The following is a 27,603-nucleotide window of genomic DNA, read 5'->3' as shown; positions in this document are numbered from 1 at the left end:
GAGTATGTTTGAGTTTTATATCAAAGGCATCTACATACATTCTGTGCATGACATGAAATAATAGATTTGTAATGATTATTATGGTGGCGAGCATATGGAATATGTTTTCACATAATAAAATGGCAAATCTAAGGGAATAAAACTCACAACAAGAAAGACCAATGTTAGAAGTGAAACAATGCAGGGTCATGTCAAAACTATCCTACACACGAAAAGAGGTACTGGCAAGAATTGAAAACTAAAGGTCACATGAAAGATGGGACATTCATGTCAATATTGCTTTCTCAAGTAACCATTTGTTTAACACTAGCAGCAGAATGCCTTGTAATAACAACATATAGAGAACAAGCAGTAAACACAAAAAAATAGCAAACACTTAAAGGGGCTCCATACCTATGTAGTTTTGATAAAAAGGCGTTGGAGCTTGTGAATCTTAAAAAAACATATAAAATCTGAACCAGATGCTGGTTGTAAAAACTTTAAGTGTTCAAATTTGTAAAAAAAATGAAAAAGCATGTAAATTTTCATAAGCTGATGTGAAAAAAAATGTAAATAGTGACTTTCTTGCAAATGGATGCCCTATTGAACTTCCCAGCTGACATGTGTTCAGATTTCTTATATTGATCACCAAAAACAAAAATGGCCATCAGTAGGGAGATACACTTTCTCCACCACAACCATTCAGTGAGATCAGATCTCAGTAGTTGAAAATTGTTTGTAAATCATTAACCTTGTCATGAGGAACCTAGACCAACACTACAGTCTTCATACAATGGGATCCTAGTTCCTAATTGGACGGTGTCTGTGTGACACCATTACTCATCACAGAGTAGCAGCTGAACAAACTAGGCAAGCATATAAACCATCACCCCTTCATACAAGAATACACAGGTACTGTGAATTACCTCCCTTTGTCAGAGAATGGTAGGCTGCATAAAATGTTCCAGCAATAGCATTGCAGAGAACAAATACATATTATGCAAAGCATCTACCTGAATTACCTTAAATGCATATAAACGTAAGACATTTAACCCCCCTCAATGTTTAAAATATATTTTCTGTCAAATTATTCATAGCAACATGCATACCTGGCCCATTCCACATAGCGATCTTAGGTGGACGTAACTTCTTTACCTTAAAGGCTTGTGTGTGTCGTAGCACTAAAATTGCTTTGTGAAACGGGGCCATAAACGAAGAAAATGTACCCATAGTTAAATAAACCAATAACTGCCATAATGCCTGCATGAGCTCTACCTTGACATATACCACACTGAAGGCTGTGCTCTTAGGTCAGATAGAACTTTCAGCTTGTGCACTAAGCACCGACACTTAAGCTGTAACCATGGTAACAGATTACCTAATTAGGCTAAACCAATTCACTGATGCATTCTGATTGCAAAACGATACAAATGCTTCATTCTGTAGATATTTATTTCAAACACTGTCTTAATAATCTGAATAGTCTTCAAATTGTACTGATGGACATTTTGGCTCACATGAAGTCCAGCCTTTGATTGTGTACTTGTATTTTCTTAAAAGAACAAAAATTTACTTCTGAAACTAAGTTATCCTTATACTTTGATATACTAGAAATAGAAAACATCAATTATTGTATTATAAGTAGTATGTAGTGTTATATGTATCAAGTTGTGTGGAAAGTAGCACGTGAATTACTGTATAACATCAGTGTATTGCTTGAGCCTTCTAAAACAACATCAACAGGTTCATCTAGGATGAAGTGTGCAAGAAATAAAAGTACAAAACACAGAACAGTCATAACATAGGATATAAATAGTATACTTTAATAGATTCCTAAGCGATTACATAATTCAGCAGGGTAGCTTTTTATCTTCTAAATGGAAATACAAAATATGGAACGTAACAATGTCAAATTAAGTTCTTGGTATTCCTGAGATTTTTTTCGTCCATTTTCAAACAGCGTCATAACTAGCATGGCTGCCAATACCAAATATTTGTAATCATCATTCTTAGTCATTTTCAAAGATGGCAGCCTCCAGGGAGATGATGATGAGAATATGCACAAGAAAAGACATAAAATGAGAAATTCCAATAACAGCCTTAGCTAGAATAACAGACTCATCGAATCATAAATCAAAATGCAGAAGATATCTTTTTAATTCTTAATTCATCATTGAAACGGCTGAGTAGCTATTTTTTAAAATATTTTAAATCCATTGCTATCAAACTGTTGACAGGATGTGTGCGCATGGGTTGAACACTTTGCTATCATGCACCCACATCACAGCAGGCTACGTCAAAATGGTCTGACATTAGTTCCCTTGGGAATTGAACCCAGTTCTTCAGCACGGCCAGCAAACACTTCAACAACATGGCCACCCTATCTACCTTATCAACAGCCATATGTCTCTTACATACTGATCTCACTTCACAAGGAATATTTCGGAAAATGTCAAGCATTTCATTTTAAAAGTGTGTACATATTTCCCATGATCAGATCACGAATCATTCTCGTCACTCTGGCAGTGATTTAGATCTGATCGTTCGAAGCAACTGAGACTTACCCCAACACTAACACGCTAACATATAACTTAGGTTAAGACATCTAAAACATCTACTCACTCGTGAGGGGACAAATTGGATCAATGAAATTTACCCAACATTATTTGGATCAACAAGTCATTAAACAACAATTAAAATAAACACCATTCAACCAGATGTAAAGTTTTGTATCAAATGAGCACCAATAATGTATTATCATGGATGAACAGCTTGATCCTTAATGCCCTTGGAGATAACAACGATTTGAAAATTATCATATTTGATTAATAACAAAATCCAGAGCTCCAGATAAGCTTTTGGTGTTGTGGGTATTTTACCCATGCATTTTAAAATCATTGGGTATCAGTAATTCTATCTGCGTATTCAAATTTCTGTTACCCACTAGTTTTTACACATGTGGGTATTTAAGTTAAATATTTAAAAACACTATTCATCTAGTCCCTGCAAACTGGTGTCGTGTGGGTTCGAGAGCTTTATAGGACTCAAAAATACCACGATACTTCCACAAGAAAGTGTGATGGCAAATGATCATGATGTAACTGTCATCGTGGAGTTTGGCAAGGTTGACGGAATGCCCGTTTATAATTTCAAAATAAGTTGCTGATTTGCTAATCGAATACGCAGGGTTATTTCACAATATTTTGATGATACGCACAAGTTTTATTTTTGTAGCGTATCTGTAATGTTCGTTGCGTATTTGATACGCATGAATTAAATTTTACTGTGTATTTCTGCATTTCTGATGCGTATTTCACGCAGATACGCAGCTTATCTGGAGCTCTGAAAATCTACTTCAAAGTGAGTCCAACATTGACCCAGATTGTCCCCTCACGGCGGTCCTGTACCTGGCTGTCGGTAGATATATTCTCTACATGAAGACAGCCAAACACTAAAAGACAATCTCCAAGAAATAACTGAAATAATGATATCGCTCTTCTCCAATAATGTATTGGGTCCCTTATCCTCTCTCACTATGCATAATGATGTATTGTTGTCATGACGATAGATCACATGATTGCACATTTTTCCTTTTGACCCTGAAAAACAAAAGAAAGTTATAAGAACTCATTTATTTAATAGGTGATGTGTATATCCATAGTGTTAATACTCATTACTGATTAACTCGAAACAAATCATAAGAATAATATCAACCTTAATATTTTTCTCACAAATGCTTGTACTAATCATGGTACTAATCACTGCTATTTCTCACTGACTACTGGATTAATTGACAACACATTCAGTGTTTAAAATGTTTCTTTGTATGTTGTTTAAAAACTGCTCTCAGCAGCGGCCTATAAATCATCAAGTCTTGACAAGAAAAATCTGTGATGGATTTAATAAGGCAATGTCCCATGCCCTCTGGTACAATACACATAAACGTACCTGACCACCCGATCCACTTAGTCAACACTCTCAACCTGCACAAGTTGCTGGGAACCAATACGAACCCAGAATCCCCATGAAGTTATTCAAAATGAAGATTGAAAGTCAAGCACCAGACCCAAGGAAACAGAAACTGTTAAAGTCTGACATAAGCCAGGTAACGGAGTCTGTTAAAGTCTGACATAAGCCAGGTAACGGAGACTTAAAGTCTGACATAAGCCAGGTAACGGAGTCTGTTAAAGTCTGACATAAGCCAGGTAACCGAGTTTGATACTCACATCTTCTGCCTCCCCTTCAAACTGAAGTAGCTCCCCGGAGGGGCGGCTGGAACTTGATCGGTACGAGCTGCTGCTACTCATGGTGGACTTGGTCATGTCACATGATGCCACTTCCTGAAACACGCCAGGATATATCCACGATATACTACTGTCATATATAACACACAGCTGGATAAATATATGATATACTCCACTGTTATATATCCCAAATAACAGTGTACTGTCAAATATTACAACTAGTGTTGGTATTGTCCGTTTGCTGCAAAATCATACCGATAAAATACGATATAGATATAAATCGGAAAAGAACCATTTGTTTTAAAAAGGCATAAAAGTTGTTTATTTGTCTATACCAACTCGTCACCATAATTTCAGATATTGTCATGAAGTAGAGAAAATATTGTTTAACAAACCATCATGTAATTGTTGGTGTTTCAATGCCTGTTGTTACAAGGTTCTACAAACTGATCCTTCCATTTGAGCTTGAAATATATACGCTGGATATTTTCTAAGGAACTGAAACAGGAACGTGTTTTATTCCTCACTCACCTCTTGTTTGCTGACAATTACTGTTTTCATGGTGTCCGAGATGAACCAGCGCTGACCTTTCATCACAAGGTCACTTGGAGGGTCATGTGTGGTTTCGGTGTCAGAGCTCCATACCTGCCAATAGAAGGTCAATGCATGGTCAACCATGTTTATGAAAGGAACTAAGTGGTTGAATCCAGATTAATGTTGCAATTTCTACTACTCTTTGGAGTGCAAACTGAAAAAGGTTAACCTTAATACTCAAGTGAGAACTATACGGGTGATTTGCATCTAATAAGTCGACACTGTTCCCAACATTATTTACTGAAATCATAACACCAACACGTTATCCCTTCAAATGAGGCTGAACACGAATAAAGAGCCTGCCCTGGAGTTTGGAATCTCCACCAGATCAAGTGAGTGAGTGAGTGAGTGAGTATGGTTTTAAGCCGCTTTTAGCAATATTCCAGCAATATCACGGAGGGGAACACCAGAAATGGGCTTCACACATTGTACCCATGTCGGGAATCGAACCCCGGGACTTCGGCGTGACGAGCGAACGCTTTAACCACTAGGCTACCTGACCGCCCCTCCACCAGATCAAAGTGCCATAACCAACAGAAAGGACTCATAAAGCAGCAAGTTTGAGTGAGTTTGGTTTAATGATGCTTTAAATAGTTGACTTATAAATCATGGCGTGTCAGCTTGATGTGGAAAGCCCAAAGCGATGCAAGTCTTAAACATTTACCACTCCAGTGAAACCCACAAGCAAGGGTAGGGAGCTAGCAAACCTGGAAACACAATGAAGGCAAATTTCACTGTTCAATATTTCTTCTAGCTTCAGGCAATATGGCTACTCATGTATACTCCTGACCAGTTCACACGAACCCTGACTGACATACCGTGACATCCTGGCCTGGCTTGGCGGAGACGTTGCGATGGAACTTGTAGACTGTCTCGTCATCCCCTGCCGTGTGTTTTAACTGCCACCCGCCAATGTTTACGGCCTGAAAAACGAGGAAAATTATGGTTAAAAACAAAGACAATTAAGGTAAAAAACAAAGACATGCTCCTTAGACAGATTTACAAATTCAAATAAACAATGCATAGATAAGGTGTTCATGTCAAGCAAACAACTGACCTCGGTAGAGATTGACAGACAATGCACCCGCTGAGGGTGAGTGAATGAGTACTTAGCAATATTACAGAGAAAGGGCACCAAGTACAATAGTCTTTAGCATAAGAAACAATCAACATCACCGAAGAAAAATGAATGTCTCCCAAATAGTGATATAACATTGTAACCACTGGATCTTCCTATTATTACAAACATGGAATACCGAAGACCCTTTTCGTCTAGAATCACCACAGGACAACAGTTTCAGATCTGTATATCTGCAGAGTTACTTCCCCTTTCTCCCGACTCACCTTGGCCGACTTGTTGGTGAGCCTGATGTAGTTGCCATCTTGGTTGACCTCCTTGATCTCGATGGCTCCCTTGGCCGAGGTCTGTGTGGAGAAACCGCTGCTGCTGGCCTGCTGGGAGTATTCCTCCACTGCCTCGGACAACGTCACTCGCTTCCTCTTGGCGCCGCGCGACACCTGGGAGAACTTGGGAGTCTTCCGTGGGGTTCCCTCCGTGGCTGACTGGGACAGGTTCAATCTGGAGACCGACCAATATAAATGTTATTTGTGTTCAGGTTGCGATCTCTGTAAGGTATTCTTCCCTTGATACACTACACATGGGAGCTGCCTGGCTAGCTGGCTGGCTGACACTGCATGTTGGCAGCACTGGGGAAATGGTGAGGCGAGGTGAAATGGGATTTAACATCACGTATTGCACTAATGTAGCGATGTGGCGTGGCGTGGCGTGGCGTGGCGTGGCGTGGCGTGGCATGTTTTCGCTTGTACTAGTCTGGACTAAAGCCGACTTTAGCCAACTGAGATTCCATACCGCAGTATAACATGACTCCAAGCCGACCAGTCCTTGTCATAGACACTAGAAGCCATGCGCCACACAGGGTTTCATACATGCAAAGAATGTCAGTCTATGATGAAATATACTACTAAAAAAATGTTAAGGACCACCCAATTCTTTCATATTACTAAAGTTAATCTGTCATGGCTTCACAATGAACTATAGGAATATAAAGGAATTGGAAGGTCCTAATATTATTTTTAGCAGTATGATTTGTTATGAGTCGCTTTAAGCATCCATGTACACGTGCAGTCACCACGAGTTAAATCAAACTGGTTGACAAATCAGTCTAGACTAGCTGTTTCTTAATACACACTATACACATACAACTATTAGGTGAACTGAGGTGAAATGAGGTTTCTCGTGTTCAAGATTATTACACTTAGCAATGTGCATGCACATGTGCATGCACATGTGCGTGTGTGCTTGTGTGCGTAGCAGCTTGTGCTGTGTCTGTGTGGTTGCTTGTTCTTGTCTGGACTAATGCCGATTTCATAGTGCTAGCCCACTAACATGAATACTCCACTCAGACACAGTACACAGACTCTGTGCCAACCTGTCCTTGTTTTAGTGCCTTGGGATTGAACCCTGAATCCTTTCTCTGGGCAGACACTCTATCCACAAGACCACAGAGGCAGTCTTAACTATTAGACTAAGGCACCAATGGCGAACCCATGGTTTCCAGTTTCAAGTTATCACTACCCATTCAAGTTGGTTGGTTGGTTTGTTGTTTAACGCCGCACTCAGCAATATTCCAGCTATATGACGGCGGTCTGTAAATAATCGAGTCTGGACCAGACAATCCGGTGATTGATATCATGAGCATCGATCCACGCAATTGGAATCAATGACATGCATCAACCAAGTCAGCGAGCCTGACCACCCGATCTCGTTAGTCGCCTTTTACCACAAGCATAGTCGCCTTTTACGGCAAGCATGGGTTGCTGAAGACCTATTCTACCCCGGAATCTTCACGGGTTACCCATTCAAGTGAAAGAATAGGAACCGATGCTTGTCATACAGACGACCTAATTGATCGGGTAGTCAGGCTGGATAATCGTTTGCTCATAACATCAATGACTGGTTTGTCTGGCCCAGTCATGATTACTACCAGACCGCCATCATATGGCAGGAATATTGCCGAGCACGTTGTTACACAACAAAGAAACAACTCTACAGCAGCTCACCTGGCCTCCTCCCCTTCCAGCAGCTTCCTGTAGGCGTCGATCTCCCGGTCAAGCCGGATCTTGATCTCCAGGAGGTCAGCGTACTCCATGGCCTGGTCGTCCAGGTTCTGCCTCAATTCTGCAATCTCAGCATCCTTCTGCTCCAGTCGGATGAGGAACTCATCACGCTCACGACGCATACGCTCTTCCAGCTCTGAGATGCGTCCCCCATACGAAGCATTCTGAAACACCATGGGACATGAACCTTACAGCACATTGACACTGTGTAGCCATGAGATCCATCTGGTCATGAGAATGACCTCAGTGTTTTTCACAGATAGCAACTTATTCTGAATGTGGGTAATGAACAGTCTATATAGTTTCAGTATCCTACCTCAGAGCGTAGTCTTGCTACCTCCGATGACAAATCATCGTACTTCTTGCGGGTAGTCCGGAGTTCATCCCAGGCGTTGCCCGCTGATGACCCACTGCGGTCCACCTGGTTCTGAAGATCTGCCAGCTGAAACATAGCAATTTGTTGTGAAAATTACTTGAACTTGAACATTTTCAAAATGGAAGAAAGAATAACTCATCTACACTTCATGGTGTGCATCAGATATAGAGGTCAAATAAACAAATGGCCCTGTAGTGTTAGCGGGTACTATTTAAAATGTTGATGCAAAGCTGTAATAGTACAGTTGCAATTTTTATCACTTGACCTAATTCTTGTCTTCAAACAGCTTCACAATTTACATCATGCATGTAGGCATTATTCACGGCTGTAAATTCAATCTTTATCACAAAAACTTCCAAGATATTCAACTCATGTAAAACCATCTTTTTAGTGAATTGCTAACAAATGAGGTACAGTGTATCCTGGACTGATACATGATCTTGTTCTGAATGCCCAGGTGTGTTCATCTACTTGGTCCAAACTTAATGCTGGCATATCTACAGCATAAACCACTGTGCATCACAGGTCATAATCAAGCTATTCAAATCAGGTCATTTCAATAGATAGCATAATAATAATAATAATAATAATAATAATAATAATAATAATAGTAAAACTATCTGAAGCCAAAGGAGGACAAACTGGAAATATGTGCATCTAAACATCTCTACCTTTGACAACCTTCGTGCCATTTAAGACTTTCCACGGTAAACATCTTCCATTTTGAAATAACCTGCATCAGAGAGACCAGTACAGTTTAAACTCGCGTCAACGACCCACAAAGAGTATCGAGGCATGCTTTTCATGACCTCACAATGTAAGCTGGAGCTGATTCACTCAAGTGTAGCACATCATCCTTGCCTAGCAACGCATCTTTCCTCAGTGAGGACAGTGGGGGGCATTGTGTGAACACTGAGGTACGGCAGGTGTCAGTTCACAACCCATTACGAGGAAACCTGTTACGAGTTAACCAGGTTTTAGTTGTTTGACTACTGACAATCAAACGCCTCAAACTCCATTTGTATCACCATGATGGGAATATGAATGTTTTATTTTTGAACGCTGCAGCTGTGTTCATGCATATCAGTGGTTGACAGTGGAGAGCTCGTGGTGTACAATGCAACATGCTAAGGCAGGTGAATGTACATACGGCTTAATGCCAAGACAGATCCCACCTTTGAAATAAACCCCAGCCTGCTCGCCGAGGCTACTACATTGAGGACATGTAAAAATCCAATAATGGTAGTCCTCATTGACAAACAGCAATATTGTGGGCTATAATTCTGAACCAGTTCTCAATGTTTCAAATTTGCTACAATCTGGAACTGAGCATAACAGAGGAGGACATTTGAACATCGTACACATTTCTCTCTTGTTGAAACAGGACTAGGTACAAATTCTGATTACTGGGATAATTAGGTTTACACTTGGCCTCTGGACTAGTCATAAAAGATTTTCTAAGGCAACAGATCTATGCCTCAACCAGTAGGTGTTCTGATCAGTATGTGTAGTAAGTAGAACCTGATGTTAATGTATCTGATGGTTCCTTTAGATCAATCTTGACTATAAAGATAAGTAAAACAAGGAGTGTCTCCTTGTTGCATGGTAACATCTTATATCGGCGTATCATAGGTTTTTGGACATGATACGTTTTCGGATGGCAATGTTTATCATGATTACTCGTGCTGCAAAAAGGGTGTGGCAACACACAGACATTGTAAATACATAAATGATGGCTTATTCATAAGGTTCATTGTCTTTTATATGTTACTGAGATGTTTAACAGTTGTTCAAGTGATTGACGAGAAACCTATGAATGTTTCTTAAGGGTCTGAAATCCCATAAATCAGGGATATACCTCTGCAGCAGGACAACTTGAAACTGATGAGTTGATTGATAAATTGACCAAATGATGATCAAACATGAAAAATTTATTTGCGTCACTCAAAAACAAAAACTAAATATAAAGGGGTTTCTTGGATTGAGGAGTATAGCTCTAGTTTTTTATCTATGAACCCAAACAATTAAAAATTGAACAGTAGGTTTATCACGACAACTCCTTGACTTTCTTTTCACAATGGAAACTTTGACCATTAAGCCTGTACAGAGTTGTTTTTGTGTGATACCCTATTTATCTCGTGACACTGTGAGAAGCCATATTCCGTGGTAAGAGGAATAACTAGAAACTCAGTCCATTTAATAAATTTGAGTGATGCTGCAAACTTATACCATGTGGGACCGCGTGTGTTGGCATGTGGTCGGTCCTGTGCACAGGTCACAAATCAGTTATGCAATGTCAGTCGCGGAGAGACCTTGGATGTGTGCCCGTTTTTCGGCAGCTTTGCGCCTGCGAGTTTCTTCGGCTTTGGTCATGTCTCACACTGAAGCACATGTAACACTTGTGGCGTCTCCTTGGGCAAGTGACTTTGTTCGAAATGCGTTCCCCCAGCAGTGAATGGGTACCCAGTAGGATGAGATGGCGATGTGGTTGCCAACATGCGCCTAACATGAAGCTTGGGTTGTATACTCCCCAAGGGAGATTACCATGATTTTGGAGTGCACATTGATCCAGTGACGGGGGTAATAATAGCACTTTGAGCATGACCCTGGGTGGTTTGGAAATTTGTGCACTATAAATAGCCTATTACAGAACCGAACAGGTAGAAAATCTCAACTTACCTTGTTCTCATAGAGAACCTCCAGTTCCACCTTGACCTGGTGCAGGTCATGCTCATGTTGTGCCCTCATGTCACGCAGGGCCTCGGCCAGTCGGTCCTCGTACTCCGCCTGCAGACGGCCATCCACCTCCTCAAGCTCCACAGTCGTGCGGGTTCGGCTCTCATCAAGCTCCTGCAGTTAACAGCCCTCTTTACAACATCTTTTCACAATAGTTCGGTTCTCAGATAAGGATGGAAAACAGAGCTACAGATAAGCTGCTTATTTGCGTAAAATACCCCCAAAATCTTTTCAAAACCCAATTACTTTCAGTTTACATGCGTACAGAAGCGCATGCATTCAATGAAAAACTCAATTGTTTGAAAACAGAAATAAAAACATGCATAAATACCAAATGAGGCTTTTTCAGCATGCGTACAATGGAGCTAATTTCCGAAACACAATAACGAGCTAATTTACTTTCCGAGCCAAGCCTATATTTAGAACCGTTCTATATTTTTGAAATCTCAAAATGCTTATTCATGTGGGGAAAAACCCATTAGAGTGATGAATAGATATAAATGTGAAATGTTATAACCCAATTAAAATAGAAATCTTCGAGTAAAAACTTGATTGCTCAAAAAGTTATCTGGAGTTCTGGGAAAATGCGATCATTTCTCTCAAACACAATCTCCACAACATAATAGCAATTAATAATAACAACATGAAGATCCGAGTTTAAATCGATCTTCAGCAACCCATGCTTGTCGTAGAGAAAAATAATGGGATCAGTTGGTCAGACTCACTGACTTGGTTGGTGAATGTCATCGTATCCCAATAGTGTACATCGATGCTCATGATGTCAATCAGTAGATTGTCTGTTTCCGGCAGACAGTCGATGCACTTCTCCACAGAGGCACTTGACTAAGGACAGTAGTTAAGCTTGGAATACACATACCTTTTCATAGACCTGAGATTTGAAGGCAATATCTTCCTTGAGACTCTGAACTCTGTTCTCAAGGTCGACCCGTAGAAGTGTTTCCTCCTCCAACTGAGCCTTGAGTTTATCCAATTGTTTCTGCAGCGCAGCATTCTCTGCTCGTAGATTCTGTTGAACAATAGTATCATGATACTTGCATGTGCTCTTGTTTGTGGTGCGTAAGCCCTCTTTTTCCTCGACAGAATGGCCAAATACCTGGCACACTAACAATTTACAGTCAGCAGCGTCAAGTAAGGCACAATGGATGAAAGTATTCACGTTTTCACTACTTATTTACACAAATAATTAGTGTTTGGTATAACATTTATTAAGGAATACATTTAAGTTAAGAATCAATACTTCTTGCATAGTGTGCTATTGTGTCGATACTTGTATTGAGAAATAAAACAACGCAATCCACCAATGCATTGGTGTATCGTCCCACTACTAATCAAAAGTCTGCATGTCAGAAAGCAACTAAAAATCTTTCATTCAATATAAAGTACTATTTCCATTGAAGCTGGAAGCCATTTGGAGCAAAGAAGAGACTCTAAGTTGATACCAGTTTTCAATACTACCACCAGACAATAATTTTCCAAAATTGTTACTATAGTTACCAGTGTGTAACAAGTTAATAAAAATCTTCTTTCAATTGTAATGTTTGTAATAATATGAAATGCTACTGATCTTTGCCAATATCATTTCCTGAGTTAGAATGATTAAATACTGAGAACACAAGGAGAAGCCTACCGTATTCGACGTAATAAGCGCCCAGGGCGCTCTCAAAATTAGAAATAGGGGGCTCTTATTAGAATATTATTTTGGTGGAAAAAAACAGAGTCGAAAGATAAATTTCGTGGTTTATACTGACAGCCTGAAATGTTTATATACGAGAGATACATATTTTCGGAATTTAATTGCCCATAATTAAGGGTGCATATAACAAACGAGTTCGTATTATACGCAAATAAATAAGTGTTGTGTACACTGATCTATCGGAAGGGGTGCTAATTGGAATTGTTCCCTGGCCAATATATTAGCAAATATCACCGTGGGCGCTTATTAGAGCGGGGCGCTTATTACGTCGAATACGGTAATCATCACGATCATGTGAAAATATCATTACAATCTGAACTTACAGCATTTTCTTTCTCTAGTGGCTTCTTCTTGCTCTCAGCATCTGAAAGACGTTGTTGCAGGTCGATTATTGTGGCCTCAAAACCAGCAATCTTCTTCTCTAGGCTCTGTGCTTCACGGTCTCGCTTGTAGTATCTGAAACAAGGGAGACAACCAATAAGGACTAGGCAACATAAAAATTCCCCTTGATCTTTCAAGCAATATTGTGTGGAAATGTAAGGGTTAGACACAAACTTGAAAGATTTTGACATGCACTTGGTGCAAGTAGACAAATATATTAGCTTGCATTTTTCAGTAATAGGTTGCACTGGTGCATGCTTTATTTAGCCAAATCAAGTCTTCCACTGAACATGCAGGTCCAAACTTGAAGGACAGAGTAATCCTCACAAGAGTGAGTGAGTGTGTTGGGTTTAACGCCGCTTTTAACATTATTCCAGTTATATCACGGCGTGTCAGCTTAATGTGTGAAGAAAGCCCGAAGTGATGCAGGTCTCGGACGTTTACCACTTCGATGAAACCCACGAGCACGGGTATGGTGCTGACAAACCTAGAAACATAATTGGGTGTCACCAGGATTTGAACCCACAATCATAGGTTTCTGGCATGTCCAAGGGACACAACTCTAAACTCCTCACAAGACTACTGTCAACTCAAACCTGATTTCCATGTTACAGAATACACTGCCCAGTCACTGGGCCTTTTACAAAAGTTTATGCCATACTAAGACTTAAAATATTATCTGCTTGGACACATTAATATCTTTTCAAAAAACTGATCACATGGATAAAAATGATAAACCCCAAGATGACATTGCAAGTTAGATTTTACAGCAAGGTTTTGTACTTGCATGGTTAAAAAAGGGCAAATTATTGTTATTGTTGGGACCAAATCATGCTAAAACCTGTAACATGTTAAGAGCATATATCAACATGTTTCATTAGCAATACTAACACCTGTAAGAGTGGTAATGGTAAGACTGACCCTCACTTGACCTAAATACATGGCTCAGGACATCAAAGAAAGAATTGTTTCTAGAATACATGGGACACTGTTGACATCTAACATGTACAATTTCTAAGTTCCATTGACTTTCTGTACCCTATTTATGACTGAATAAACACTGATTATCTGGTTCAGGTCAATACCTGTCCATGCTTGTCTGTAAACAATCGTAAAATTGTTGAATAGTGTACTGTCCTCAACACAATCCTCCTCATAGCATAAAGAAAATGCCGGGATCTCTCTGGGATTCTAAACTAAGTGCCCGGGCAGGCAAATTGGGTAAACAATCATTATTTCGTTAAAAAAAAATTTTTAAGTTCTTTATTTTCTTATATTCTGACATATGTTACCATTGCTATAACGTTAAAACAGGCATAAAGCCACTTCCCCCTTAATGGTGCTGTTGTCAGTGATATACAATCACCTCTACACAGCGTTAACATTAATATTAACTATATCAAATTCAGACCTTTTTAAATCTTGTAATTTGGGAATTGTTCACTGACATTTGCTAGACATGGGGCTGAATATCAGTTTCTGAGAAGGTCGAGATAAGTTAACTCAACAAGAAATAACAGACTAGTTTGTCAGATAAACAAAATGGGTCTTTCAATAATTACCCTAGTCAAATATCATTCACGATAAATTCTTATCATTACTCAACATGATGATCTTAAGTGAAACTACTTTAATCTTTCATTGCTTCAATTAATGATCAAACCAATATCAGTAAAACAGAACCTTGGTTTTTTGGGACACAATTTCACCAAGGACATGAAATCCTGTTGAGGTCATCTGAGCCCATTGAGAAGAACAGGCATCAATATACAGGAAAGGGTCTATGTCATGCTTGCTGTGCAAATATCTGTTGCAAGATAGCAAGCAACTCATTCAACCATCTACACTCGAGTCACGAGCCTACCAACACGCCTGCCATATGTGAGATACACCCCATGACCCCACCCCATGGGGGGAGAAGTCCCTATCTCAGCTGCTATCTCAGTAGGTATCAGGCTGCAAATAATCAACTCAATTGCCTGCTACAAGAACATGAAAAACCTATGACATCATAATGATTGACAGCTGAAAGGGCTGTGTGAGACAGTGAGCTCATCAGATTGTGTTATAGGGCCTCATCACTACGGAAATGTCAGCCATCTCTTTTGGGTGTAGTCATGTCCCTCTCCCATTGTATTGTCCTGAACCTACCATTCTAATCTTTCTTTGGTATATACTTTAAGGAGCTTTTCAAACCAGGAAATAAGTAGGAAAAAGTGAGTGTGTGAGTATTGGTTTACGCTGCTTTGAGCAATATTCCAGCAATATCACGGCTGGGGGACACCAGAAATGGGCTTCACACATTGTACCCATGTCGGGAATCATACACGGGTCTTCGGCGTGACAAGTGAATGCTTTAAACACTGGGCTACCCGACCGCCCCATAAGTAGGAATGAACCTGTTAAGTCACTATATGGCTGAAATAATGCTGATGTGATGTTAAACTTTAATTCACTCACTAAACCTTTTAATCATAAATCAAACATAGTTTTTTTATTAATAAATATTTTCACCAAATTAAAAATGTATGTAACATCAAGTCTTTGAAAGGCATTTAGAAGTGATACACATAAGGAAGAGAATTTATGGATGTCAACTATTATTTCACATGATGAATGAGTAAGCATACGCTCTGAAACGGTGTGTTCCTCATTATAAAGAAGTTGACATCCATAAATTCTTATCTTTGTATGTAAAATGCTAATAATAATGATAAAAAGATTGAAATGCGGACACAGGAAAATTAACTTTCGCATCTACAAATGATCTTGGGCTGTAACTATGGTAATGATTTAACAAATGGGTATGGCCTGTCAATAAAGTATTAAGTTAACATGGTTAACACGTAAACACAGAATTGTAAAATACTACTGGGATTTAAGGATTCCAGACTAATCGACCTTGGCAGGCAAATTGGCAAAAAGTAATGATATTGTTCAAATATTTTTTTATGTTCTTATTTTCGTAAATTCTGGGGGAATTGGGAGGGTCTTCTTTTAAATTGAGAATTTTTACTGCCATTTGCTGCAGATGTGGTGGACGAATATCAGCCTCTAAGCAGGTCTAGATAAAAACACTGTACTCCATTCTGAAGTTGAGTTGCGTGCAAGTCATTGTTAACTTATTACAAAATGTTTTTTGTTGGGTGTATTTATTTCCTTTGTTGATGGAACACAGCACTTTGACAAGCAACCATATTGTGTAATGCAACTATAGCACCAAGATTCATATTTCATCATGATAGTGTATCCTTACCAATTACCATGCTTACTGTTACAATCCTACTTCCAAAACTGTAGACACACACTTGTTTCAGCATACAGCCTCACGAATCAGATTAAATTACTATGAAGGTCAAGATGAAACAATAAATATGAATTAACTGAATAATATCAACAAGTCAACAATGTAACATCCTGGACCACGCCTTGTATGAAAACAACCACAAGTCAGAAGTCCCATGTGGTTTTTATTCTCCACAAAGCCCCCCCCCCCCCCCCCCCCCCCCCCCCGGTGTCAATTACTCCAGTCTCACTCAACTGTCATTTAACCCTCTGTAACCCTGTTTCAGAATTGCCAGGGCCACAGAACACTCCACATAACTTTCTATAACATGGCCATTCCTATCAATGATTAACTATACCCGACAACACAATTATAGCATCATGACTAATTAACTGACTGGAGCTGTATAATGAAGTGTGCTGGGAAACAAGGCCATGCAGATACTACTTGCCTACAACTGATGGGAAATGTGATATGCCTCCCCCACCAGTCAGTCAGTACAGGGCCACTAATCCCTCCACACACAGACCCATGCGTTGGCAGTGTAGTGAATACTGATCCCCTTCCACTTGTCACAGGTACTCTTATTCCACTCAACTTGTCCAACATGACAATAGTACTATTTATGTGGTAATTACAACAAGAAAAGGTGTAATTACTGCTGTAATTACTAATACACTTGTCATAAAGTAATTGAATGAATGCGGTTCAATAAGAATAGTAAGGCTATTAAAAAAAAGAGTATCCCTCCAAAATATTAATGATTTCTAACTTTTTGGGGCTCAGACTAACATATTTTGTATAACCGTTATGCATCCTGACAAATATGTTTGAAACTTTCAAAATTTAACCACTGCATTAATTACTACTGACTATTTGCTCAATGATGAATCATGGTTATTACTGTGTGAAAAAAAAATTCTCAAAAAGAACAAAGACAAATACTGTTGTGGTCATCAATCATTGGTATATGCATAATCTGTTTGACCCAACCAATAGAACTAGTGAAAAGAATAATTCGATATAACATATTTTTCCAGAAATAATATGTCAATGTGTCTGCTTTATCCTCATGATCATCCTGAAATTCTATTTCAAATTTGAAATGAAAAGGCATTAGAATGATCTGCATTGATAGTTGTACAAGAATGTTTAACGAAAATGTGTATCATTGGACCAAACAGATTGACACATTTCCACATCAAAGAACCATCTCATGTTGTCTGCAGCTAATAAAGTACAGTTGCACTTCACAACCTCAATAAAGCAGTACACGCTGAAGTCTACAGGGACAGTTTAATGGAATACACCAAATTGCCATCCCAATACCACTGTTTCCAATAAGAAGTTCTTGCGCGTGTGAACCAGTTCCTGTGGTTACCATGCAGACACTGGTCAATACAGCCTGGCTGTTATCATGTTTATTGCACGTCCATATATCACAGTCAGGGTTGGGCATTGACTTGTCCAACCTGATTACCAACTTAGGCCTCAACAAATTGATTCTTGCTCTGATTCTTGTTGTCATAATGTAACAAATGCTGGTGTTGTTGTTGTGTCCTTGAAATGATTCATTCCACATAAATTAGATCAGTCATAAAACTCTAACTTCAGCCATGTATCTTATCCTAGGAAAGATGTTTTAGGTTTTCTTGTTCGCCCCACTCAGCAATATTCCTGCTACAGGATGGAGGTTTGTAAATAATCGAGTCAGGACCAGACAATCCAGTGATTGACATCATGAGCATTGATCGACATCATGTACATAATTGGGATAAGATGACATGCATCAACCAAGTCAGCCAGCCTGACCACCAAATCATATTAGTCGCCTCTTTCGACAAGCATAGTTGCCTTTTACGGCAAGCATGGGTTGCTGAAGACCAATTCTACCACAGAACTTTCCGGGGTCCCAAGAAAGAGATCTGTTGGGATAACGGGTTAGAACTGTCCTCAAGCAAGCCATGTTGGTTGAATGTATGGACATGGTGGTCAGACTCAGGGATTTGGTGGATAGCGGGGTCACCGAACCCAGACAGAATTGTTCTTTGCTCATGTAACTTATCACTGGATTGTCTGGTACTGACATGATTATTTACAGGTCGCCATCATATCAACTGGAATATTGCTGAGTGCAGAGTCGCACAACAAACAACCTATCCAATAGAGAACAATGCAGTCCAACCATGCCCATACGTATATCGTACAAAAACAAGCATGTTAATTCAGCTTCATAACATCACCACCGGAAAAAAAACACAAAAACGTTTTTAGGAAAGCGATTTCAATGAACAAGACAAATAAACAATCAAGCAGACTCCAGTCCAGGAAGCACCCTGACCAATTATAGCTTTGGGGGGGGGGGGGGGGGAACTGATGCAACAATTCACAATTATCAAATTTATCACTGTTAATCATGATATTGTGATCACGTGAAACTATAACCACATGAACATGATGAACAAAGCGATCACACTTATAGAATGTCATTGTAACTTAATCATTATGAAGTTGACATTTATTTTACATATTGTCACATAGAGGGTAAATATTCAAAGAGAGCATTTACAAAAATGACAGTAACAAAATTGACCAGTAACAATGACACTGTCTTTTGATGGGAGACACAGTGACATTATGCTAGGAGCACAAACATTATTTCAATTTTGAACAAAATGTTCTGTAATGTTCAATGTCTTCTGATTCAGATCCGACCACGTGGCTAGAAACGCATCTCAGCCGGAAGTGCTGGCTGCTGCCATGTCACTACATTACTCAGAGACAAAGAATGCAGTCCAGCACTACACGCTGCAGCCATGGTGATAGTTACCATGACAACCAGTCACAACAGGAGTTTCCATACGAGCATGCGTTGCTGTTTGCTACAGTGATATTTACATTCCTTAACAAATCTGCTATTTCACAAGTGAAATAAAACATGGCAAAATGCTGCATTAATAAGTGATTGATTATTTAAAAATATAATTAATATTTATTGAGTTATTTGTTCAACAATATGTTCTCACCGTGTTAACTGTCCAAGGCAACAGAAGGTGCTGGTCTGAATGGAAGCAAATGAATGTTTTCATTGTACTCCACTGAAGCTAGAACGGTTAAATCATTTGACTGATCCTCACATAATAGCAACATCCGGCTGAGGCAGCAAATGCTTTTCACCCACTCACAATGAAGGCTTGTAATACATTACGAGAGATCTAGAGAGTTCGCATACACGTTATACAATAGTCCACAAACCCATAACAGGCAGTGCAGCTTTGAAAGGAATCACCTCCCTATGTCAAGACACTACGACACCTTCATGAATAATCCTTGTGTACACAGCACACCGTCTCATATCATATATAATATATACTCCTTGAATAAAACTCCAAGCAGACGACAAGTATTTGCTGGTGAACAGCTGAAGAAAGCACCCCCACGCAAGGGCAAATAGCTAGCTATTCATGAAGTGTGCCCAGTCTGCATTAACAATCAGCCTTCCACGGTACATCAAAGACTTGGAAAAGTATCTTTACCCATCTGCTGAGGTGTTTCTGCCAGGTCATGAAAACACACATCGTTAGTCTGCAGCTACACTACAACCTGTTTGTCAAGTTCCTCCCCGATGAGAGGCTGAATGTGAAGGAACTAAACACAAAGAGGAGGGTCATTATATCATGTATATCTCACTAAATATTATTATTACAATTAATACCCAAAGAGAACATAGCATACAAGTAAAAACTCATGAACCAAAACATTATCAGGTGCCTGGTGCACTGTAAACACTTTAAACAAAAACCTACATACATATCACATAGAGTTCACAAGATAAAAAGTCATGAACAAATGGAAAAGGCATAAACTATTCAAATTTCTTTTTTACGCCTCTGAAGCTGATAAACTGATAGTGTACCCTTGGGATAGACAGCACCGGGTTCAAGTTTGTTACCATAGAAACACCTACTTATACACCATGAATTTCCAAGAGTCAGGTATCAAATTATTTATAGATTACAAATCAAGTGTGTCAGATTGAAACAGACCAGAGAAAACTTATCCTGATGTTCTGATGCTTGTCTGATTTGTTTCACAGATAATGGACAGCCCATTCATATCACCAAAACATTAATCTGTATACCTGAACTAGGAAAGAAAGAAATATCCACTTCAACATGTTCAAGCGATTTACCCAATGCAAAATCTTCCATCCAATAAGCATAAAATGTGAAAAATATACAGAGTGCATCCCATGGAATGCCGAAACGTATACATGCTTACAAATGAATGCTAATTCAGAATTTACCAAGTCATTCATGAAAACACAATAAGGTCGAATGTGTCAAAATTTTATAGAGCTTCCACTTGTTTCGTTTCAGTCGGGGAATTCCATATCTACTTTTACACTAATGGATTCCGAGTACGCACAATATTAAGTCACTTGTGGTAGACTACTGTCTGTATAGATCAGGGCCAAGTGTATGCTAAATGCACTGCAAAACAACAAGACCTGCAAAGGTTTATCTGTGCAAGTCAATTAAAAGTAATATGTATTACCATGATTCATCAGGTGAGAAAAACACGTTCTTTCGAAAGAAAATACAAATATACTCTGCATTTCTCTCATCTTCCTAAGGCAAGGGAGTTAATAGACTTAAAAGTCACTTTCCACCATTGCTGAACGAGGCTGGAATTTCGAAGTTATAATTTGGCTGGACAAACAAGTCCATGCACAATCCAATCAAAATCGTATAACGAAATCGACATCTGGTTCATGAACAACATGGCAACTGCCATGCAGATTTCAATCATTTACAGGATTTATAAGCTATGTGTACCATCAACTAGGAGTTGATAGGTATTTTCCAAATCTGTTTATGTTTTTAATCAAGGTGCTCAAGAGATCAAACTAAATAATCCAGGGAAATCCCTGTACTTGTGATCACATTAAACATTGTGCACTTTCGATGTTTTATAGACCACTGTATTCACTTATTATGCTTATAACCTCTCCACACATCATGAGATAAACATCATCCCATGGATCAACAGGTTCCTCTTCTATATGACTACCTTGTGTGCTTTGGAAACTGACAATAAAAAAACAAAAAAATTTGCGATGTGGAGACAAGGTTTATGACAAGGTCTAGCATAATATGTCTCTTCAAAGATAGCCACATTGATCCCTGTAAATCACGCCTGCGATAAAGACACTTCAACATGTTCAAATGTTGACAGGTAGATCTTACCATGCTTACTGTTATATATACTGTTTCCATTCAAACAATATAACATAGCGACAATGTCAGTTTCCCCAAACAAAGTTAACTATTTCTACTCTCTAAACACTAGTGCCAGGTACTTCAGTCTCGTGTATAGGTGTAAAAATCGTGAAAGTGAAAAAACACCTCCAATTTACATGACACTTAGAAGTGTTTTAGAATCAAAATGTCAGTTATACAATTTGGATCATTTATTTATTACTCCCAAACTTTTTTACATCCCCAGGAATCTAAATTTGTATTAGTACTGACTAACAGCTTGTAGTTACTAATTATTGTGACTTAATCAAATATTTATGTTCAGAAACTCCCTGCAGTGAATCTATCCTCGGTAGAAGCCAGCAGACACACTAGACTACTCGCCTAAACTTGTATCTTGGTATTTTTTCAGTACATCTTCAGTCTCGTCATGTGGACAACAATCAGCTAAGCCTAATACATAGACAGCATTTTTACACAACTCACTATCTGGACTTCTGGCTGTAGTCAGGGGTAGAAACTAACATTTTTAGCCCACTAAACCTCACATTGACAACATATCGCAAAACCCTGGCACATTTCTAATAGTCCTTATGATACCATAAGGACTACAGGACTAGTGCCAATTTTTAACCCCGCTGAAGTCGTAGACAATTCAAAAACAATGGTAGAAGGATTGTTCTAAAAGAATTAAAATTCCTGAACTGGTTGAAAGACATTACCCCTGCGATGAAAATCCCTGGTGGAGCAGCTCATACCGGCTGCCTAAACCTGGGAATAATTAACTGGACTCTGATAGAGAGACAAAACCCAGTATGGTAGGGTCAGACAAACATGGGTAGAGTAAACATGACAAACCTTCAATGTGTTAATACCAGCATGAGTTGAACTGCAAACAACAATTACTTGTGAGTTGGGCACGAGCAAATACTGCCATTGTCCATGCCTGCAGGGATGTGCAGGTCCTCAGGCAGAAAATACACCACCCCCCACATTCGGAGTGACCTCATGTACAGCACACCCAGCTTCTAACACACCGCACTAAATTCTCTCAAAATAGCACAAATATTTCGTCTTTGAAAAACTGAGAATTTTCAACCTGCAGTTCACTGACCTCTGGAAGTCAATTAGCATTACTATCTTCTACTGTTCCACCTTCTCAGTGTTTGTTAAATGACATCCGACTCCTGGGTGCAGAAAAACATTTTACTTATAACACTGGTATCTGGGTGTCCTGCTTCAGTGGTAAGTTAAAGTCAAATATCCTCAAATAATCAGTTGTCCTGATCAATCATCACTCTGTGAGTCCATCAATCTCAAATTTGAAATTCTTAATAAATATTTAGGTTTTCTTTAGATCAAGGGAAAATAACGAAAGAAAACCAAGCTCAGATAACCCATCGGCCGCTTAGACAGTTACATCAATATGATGACTAATCTTGATTTAAAATTATTCAAAATACTTCCGAGAACTAATAATAAGTAACTGACAATACCACAAATACCATAGATCACTATCAAATCCTATACACTCCATCTGACACACAGACCTTTCAACTTCCCTTTACATCTTTCATCTTTAGCCTGAAGGAAGTTAAAACTTTCCACCCAAGTCTGATCATGAATACTCATTTACTCATATATTTCACTAACTAATTTGGTGATCATACTGTTTTCAAATATACAACTTGTACTGGCTGGTGGGTGAAATAAACATTTTTTAAATAAAACAAAATTAGAAACATAATTCTTTGTTAAGAAGAATTGATTAATTGAACATGCTAAACGCACTTTGCAGATTAAACAAACAACAAAGTCAAAGACAAGGTGAAATATAAATATCACTATCACATGTTCCAAGAGCCTTTGACCAAGTTGACCATCTGACCTCAGAACAGCAATGCTGGTCAAACAAATAACTAGCAGGAGCACTTCTTTTCACTCTGCCATACCTTTACTACTGATCTGGGGAATGTTAGGAGTGAAAAAGAGAATGTGACATCACTCACTACACTGAGTCCCTGACAGGTGAACGTGACACCTGGAGTTCACCTGAATGTAGTGACCTGGCTGACCGGACTGGTCAGTCAGCTTTCACACCTCATCTTGGTCACACCAGATGATCAGGTTTCAAAACAAACCACCACCGGGTAGACAATGACCCACTTCATGTGGGAACAATGTATGGATGCAACATGGCACAATAGCCAGCTATAGCCTGGGGGATGAACATGAGGAAAGAAATTCAGGCTCAAGGGATGCCCTCAAGACTTTAAGGCCACACTTTAATAATTTAATGTTTCATGGATTTATTCCAGCTTTGCCACACCGGGTCAATTGAAATAAAAAATGAAAAAAAATAGCTATGTCAATCATTATTTATTTATATGAAAGGCATTCTGCTGCGGAGTTAAAACTGCAGATGGCTTCTTGAATCATATAGTGTAGACATGGAATTGATATATAACATTTCATATTGTATAAGAGGGTCTATATTACTTGCGGGTGACGTAATAAAAATATATATGTTTATGTTTAATTTACTTCTTTTCCAGCTGCTTTGCAGTAGGGGCTGCAGGCCCGTGAAACGAATAATAAACAATGTGTGGCCTGCAATACATGTACACATTCTGATCACTATTCGGGTTGGCAATGTTTCAGGTTCTAGGATGGACTCCTGGAACATGTATGATTAAATGTCAGCACTCTTTTTTATTCATCATGTCATACTTTTACAAGATTTTCCATAAATGATAATCATTCTTGAAATGTGCTGTTAAAATCTGTTTTAATTTATTATATTCCCGAAATGGGGATACCGAAAGCAGCTGGTGGCCCTTGATGGTGTTCAACAAACCAACTTTGCATATGAGACAATGGAAATATATCAGTTAAACAACACTTAATATCTTATTACCTGCCAGGAATACACAAGGACTACCCTTCAAACAATAGAAGCAGGTACAGGGCCTGCACAAACTATTTATTTGATCCCTTGTTGCACAAATTGTACACGCTTCATAATATCAACCAACAGCTTACACTTTCCAGGTAATTAATATTTCGAAGTTTATTGAATCCCACCCGTCATTTCTTGTCAAACCAGTTTGTTACAGAATATCAAGACTACAATCAATACACACTATTAAAGGAGCTTCACTGCAATAAAAGAGCCAGGTCATGCTGACATTTTACAGGTGCCCTAGGGCTGACTGAACAAAGAGGTGTAGTGAAATCACATCCAAGACTATTGCACTTATTATATAGAGATGTGCCTGCACGTGTGTGTGGCTGCTTGTACTAGTCCGCACTGATGCCGATTTACACTTATAGTGCTAGCACACTGAGATACCATGCCGCAGTTTAACACAAATACCCAAGTCAGACAGAGTGAACGGACAAGGAGCCAACCAGTCCTTGTTTTTGCCCCTTAATGCAGAGCGCCAGGCAGGGTAACAACAAGTACCATATTTTAACGTCTTTTGATATGATGCGGCTGGGGACTGAACCCCGGAAATTCTGCTCTTCGGGCGGACACTCTACCACTAGACCACAAAGGCAGCGACTGAACAAAGAACTCTGAACATGCTGAAACCAGGACCTTATATTAATATCATGGCAATATTGTTAAATCATTGAGGAAGTAACAGACCCATAGTAGCAAAACACTATAAGTGTATTAGATCATTGAAATTTCAATTATGAAGTATTGGACAAGTCAAATGAATGTTTCCTCATGCACGTCAGACTGCAGTCGGAGGATCTCTCAACCGAATCTGGGCCTATAGCACAATCCCTGCATCCTACATGTTCTGCTGTATGTTCAGATGATAAAAGTAACAGCTGCTGAAACACCTTTTTGTCACAAATAAGGAGAAGAAAGGAGTAGCAGCTTCTATGACCCGTAGCATCAAAGTTCAACACACAAGTACAACAGACGTCCATATCTTACATTTGGAAGCCAACACTAGTTGTTGTGATAGTAGCACGCGTAAACTGAGGCACTGAATGAGACGACGCAACACATGTGCATCACAGACGTCTGATTTCTGTCCACAAAACCATTTGACATTTGTTATAAGAGTGACAAAATAATAAACCATACTTACTTCGACTGCCAGTCGTCGCTAGATTCCTTATATCTGTTCAATTCAATTTGTAAACGAGCCTTTTCCTTAGCGGTATCGTCTAATAGTTTCCTTGCATCAGCTAACTCGCTTTCGTACAGTGACTTAACATTCGTCACCTCCCGTTTCACAACTTCTTCAGTGGATCGCACTTGTGTATACAACCGAGTATTTTCCGTCTCCAAATGGCGTACTTTATCGATATAGGCTGCCAAACGGTCATTCAAGTTCATAAGCTCTTCTTTCTCCTGCAAACGAACCCTCCTTGCCGGTGATGGAGGCCTTTGCCGGCGAGGCGAGGTCGCGCTGGAGCCCGGCGACTCGATCCCAGAGTCGGATCGGCTGGAGTATGTGGTAGTAGTGGTTTTCTTTGTCCTCGACGCCATGATTGTCGTCTCTCAACTTACGATCAATCCACGAAACGGTAAAAATCCACCCAAAAGCAACCCTTATCTCGCAAAATGGCCGGCTTCAGTGCAACAACGTGCTCCCGCCTTTCTGTCACGTGACCACGCACCTTGTTGGTCCCAGCCCACGCTTCCGCATCAGTGATTTTTTGGGTCAATGAAGCGTCCCACACAAATATACCGAGATGAGATGCAATACGCTTATAAGAGCCGACCTGTAAGGGGCATATCTATTTATACTTAGTAGTCTTTATGTCCAGGATTTTTCGTGTAATCGCTAAGAGTGTTCTGGTTTTCACGTCAATTTATTATGAATGAATAGGTAGACCTCTAGAAATCATCCTGCAGAGCGGCAACATCCACGCATTCACCTCCTGTTTGAAAAGTCACGCCCATTCCATTGTCCCAAGTGGCTGATTCATAAGTATTAAAAGGGCGTCGCCGCTTGTTAATTAGTGTATATACGGTCATTCATCGTTACGCGTACAATTACGATCTGAATACACATGCTTCGATAAAATATTTATTTTGTTCCAAGGACAGCGAAAACGCTAAAAGTGCAGAAACAACAATTTAGACAGGAGGACACCCGTCCGAAAGCAACAAGCGACATATGCTCTGTCAGCGTCACATAGACTTACATTATCGCCTTCAGCAGTGAGGCTACCAAACATTCTTAGCGACACAGTCATTAACTGATATGCAAGGTAGGTCGGATATGGTAGCTAAAGGTTTATTGTGCTGTATATTTTGTTATCAGTTTCTTTTACATTTCATTAATGAATATAGTACAGTCCGACTCCTAAGAACAAGGGGTTTAACCTGATGATGTCGGATGCAACTACATAGGAGAGCCGACCAGTGAAGATCCGGGGTAGAATAGGTCTTCAGCAACCCATGCTTGCCGTAAACAGGCGACTATGCTTGTCGTAAGAGGCGACTAACGGGATCGCGTGGTCAGGCTGCTTACTTGGTTGATGCACGTCATCGTATCCCAATTGTGTGGCTCGATGCTCATGATGTCAATCATTGGATTGTCTGGTCCAGACTCAATTATTTACAGACCGCCGTCGTATAGCTCGAATAATGCTGAGTGCGGCGTTAAACAACAAACAACACAGCATGTCTTTGTATTGACACTATTTTATTTTTAAGATATAAGCCATTGGCTTGTTTTCCAATACATTTCATTATGAAATAAATGTTTAAGACATAACTCGTGTGCTATGCCACAGAATACAAGTACAGCATTACTTGTACAAAAAAAAGAGGAAGTACAATTGTAAAAGTGGGCACGGGTAAAATAAACTTATGTTAGCCCACTCAAATGAATAATTTGTTCCTCAAAATCTGCTCAAAC

At 39.4% G+C, this 27,603-nt stretch overlaps 1 protein-coding gene across 1 annotated transcript; it reads right to left on the bottom strand.

Moving 5' to 3' along the window:
• LOC124136902 (lamin Dm0-like) lies at positions 1–26,365 on the bottom strand. Its single transcript, XM_046502945.2, has 11 exons — positions 25,819–26,365; positions 13,105–13,237; positions 11,945–12,094; positions 11,011–11,181; positions 8,272–8,397; positions 7,899–8,119; positions 6,162–6,396; positions 5,636–5,740; positions 4,755–4,868; positions 4,206–4,319; positions 1–3,578 (listed from the first exon to the last, which is right to left on the bottom strand). Exons 1-11 carry the CDS (start codon positions 26,220–26,222, stop codon positions 3,549–3,551), a joined length of 1,803 nt encoding a protein of 600 aa, XP_046358901.1. The 5' UTR covers positions 26,223–26,365; the 3' UTR covers positions 1–3,548.
• Between the last annotated feature and the right edge of the window lie 1,238 nt (positions 26,366–27,603).

Source organism: Haliotis rufescens, unplaced genomic scaffold (genome assembly GCF_023055435.1).
Source record: "Haliotis rufescens isolate VD_foot unplaced genomic scaffold, xgHalRufe1.0.p SCAF_1, whole genome shotgun sequence".
NCBI lineage: Eukaryota > Metazoa > Mollusca > Gastropoda > Lepetellida > Haliotidae > Haliotis > Haliotis rufescens.
This window is presented reverse-complemented; position numbering and strand designations above follow the sequence as displayed.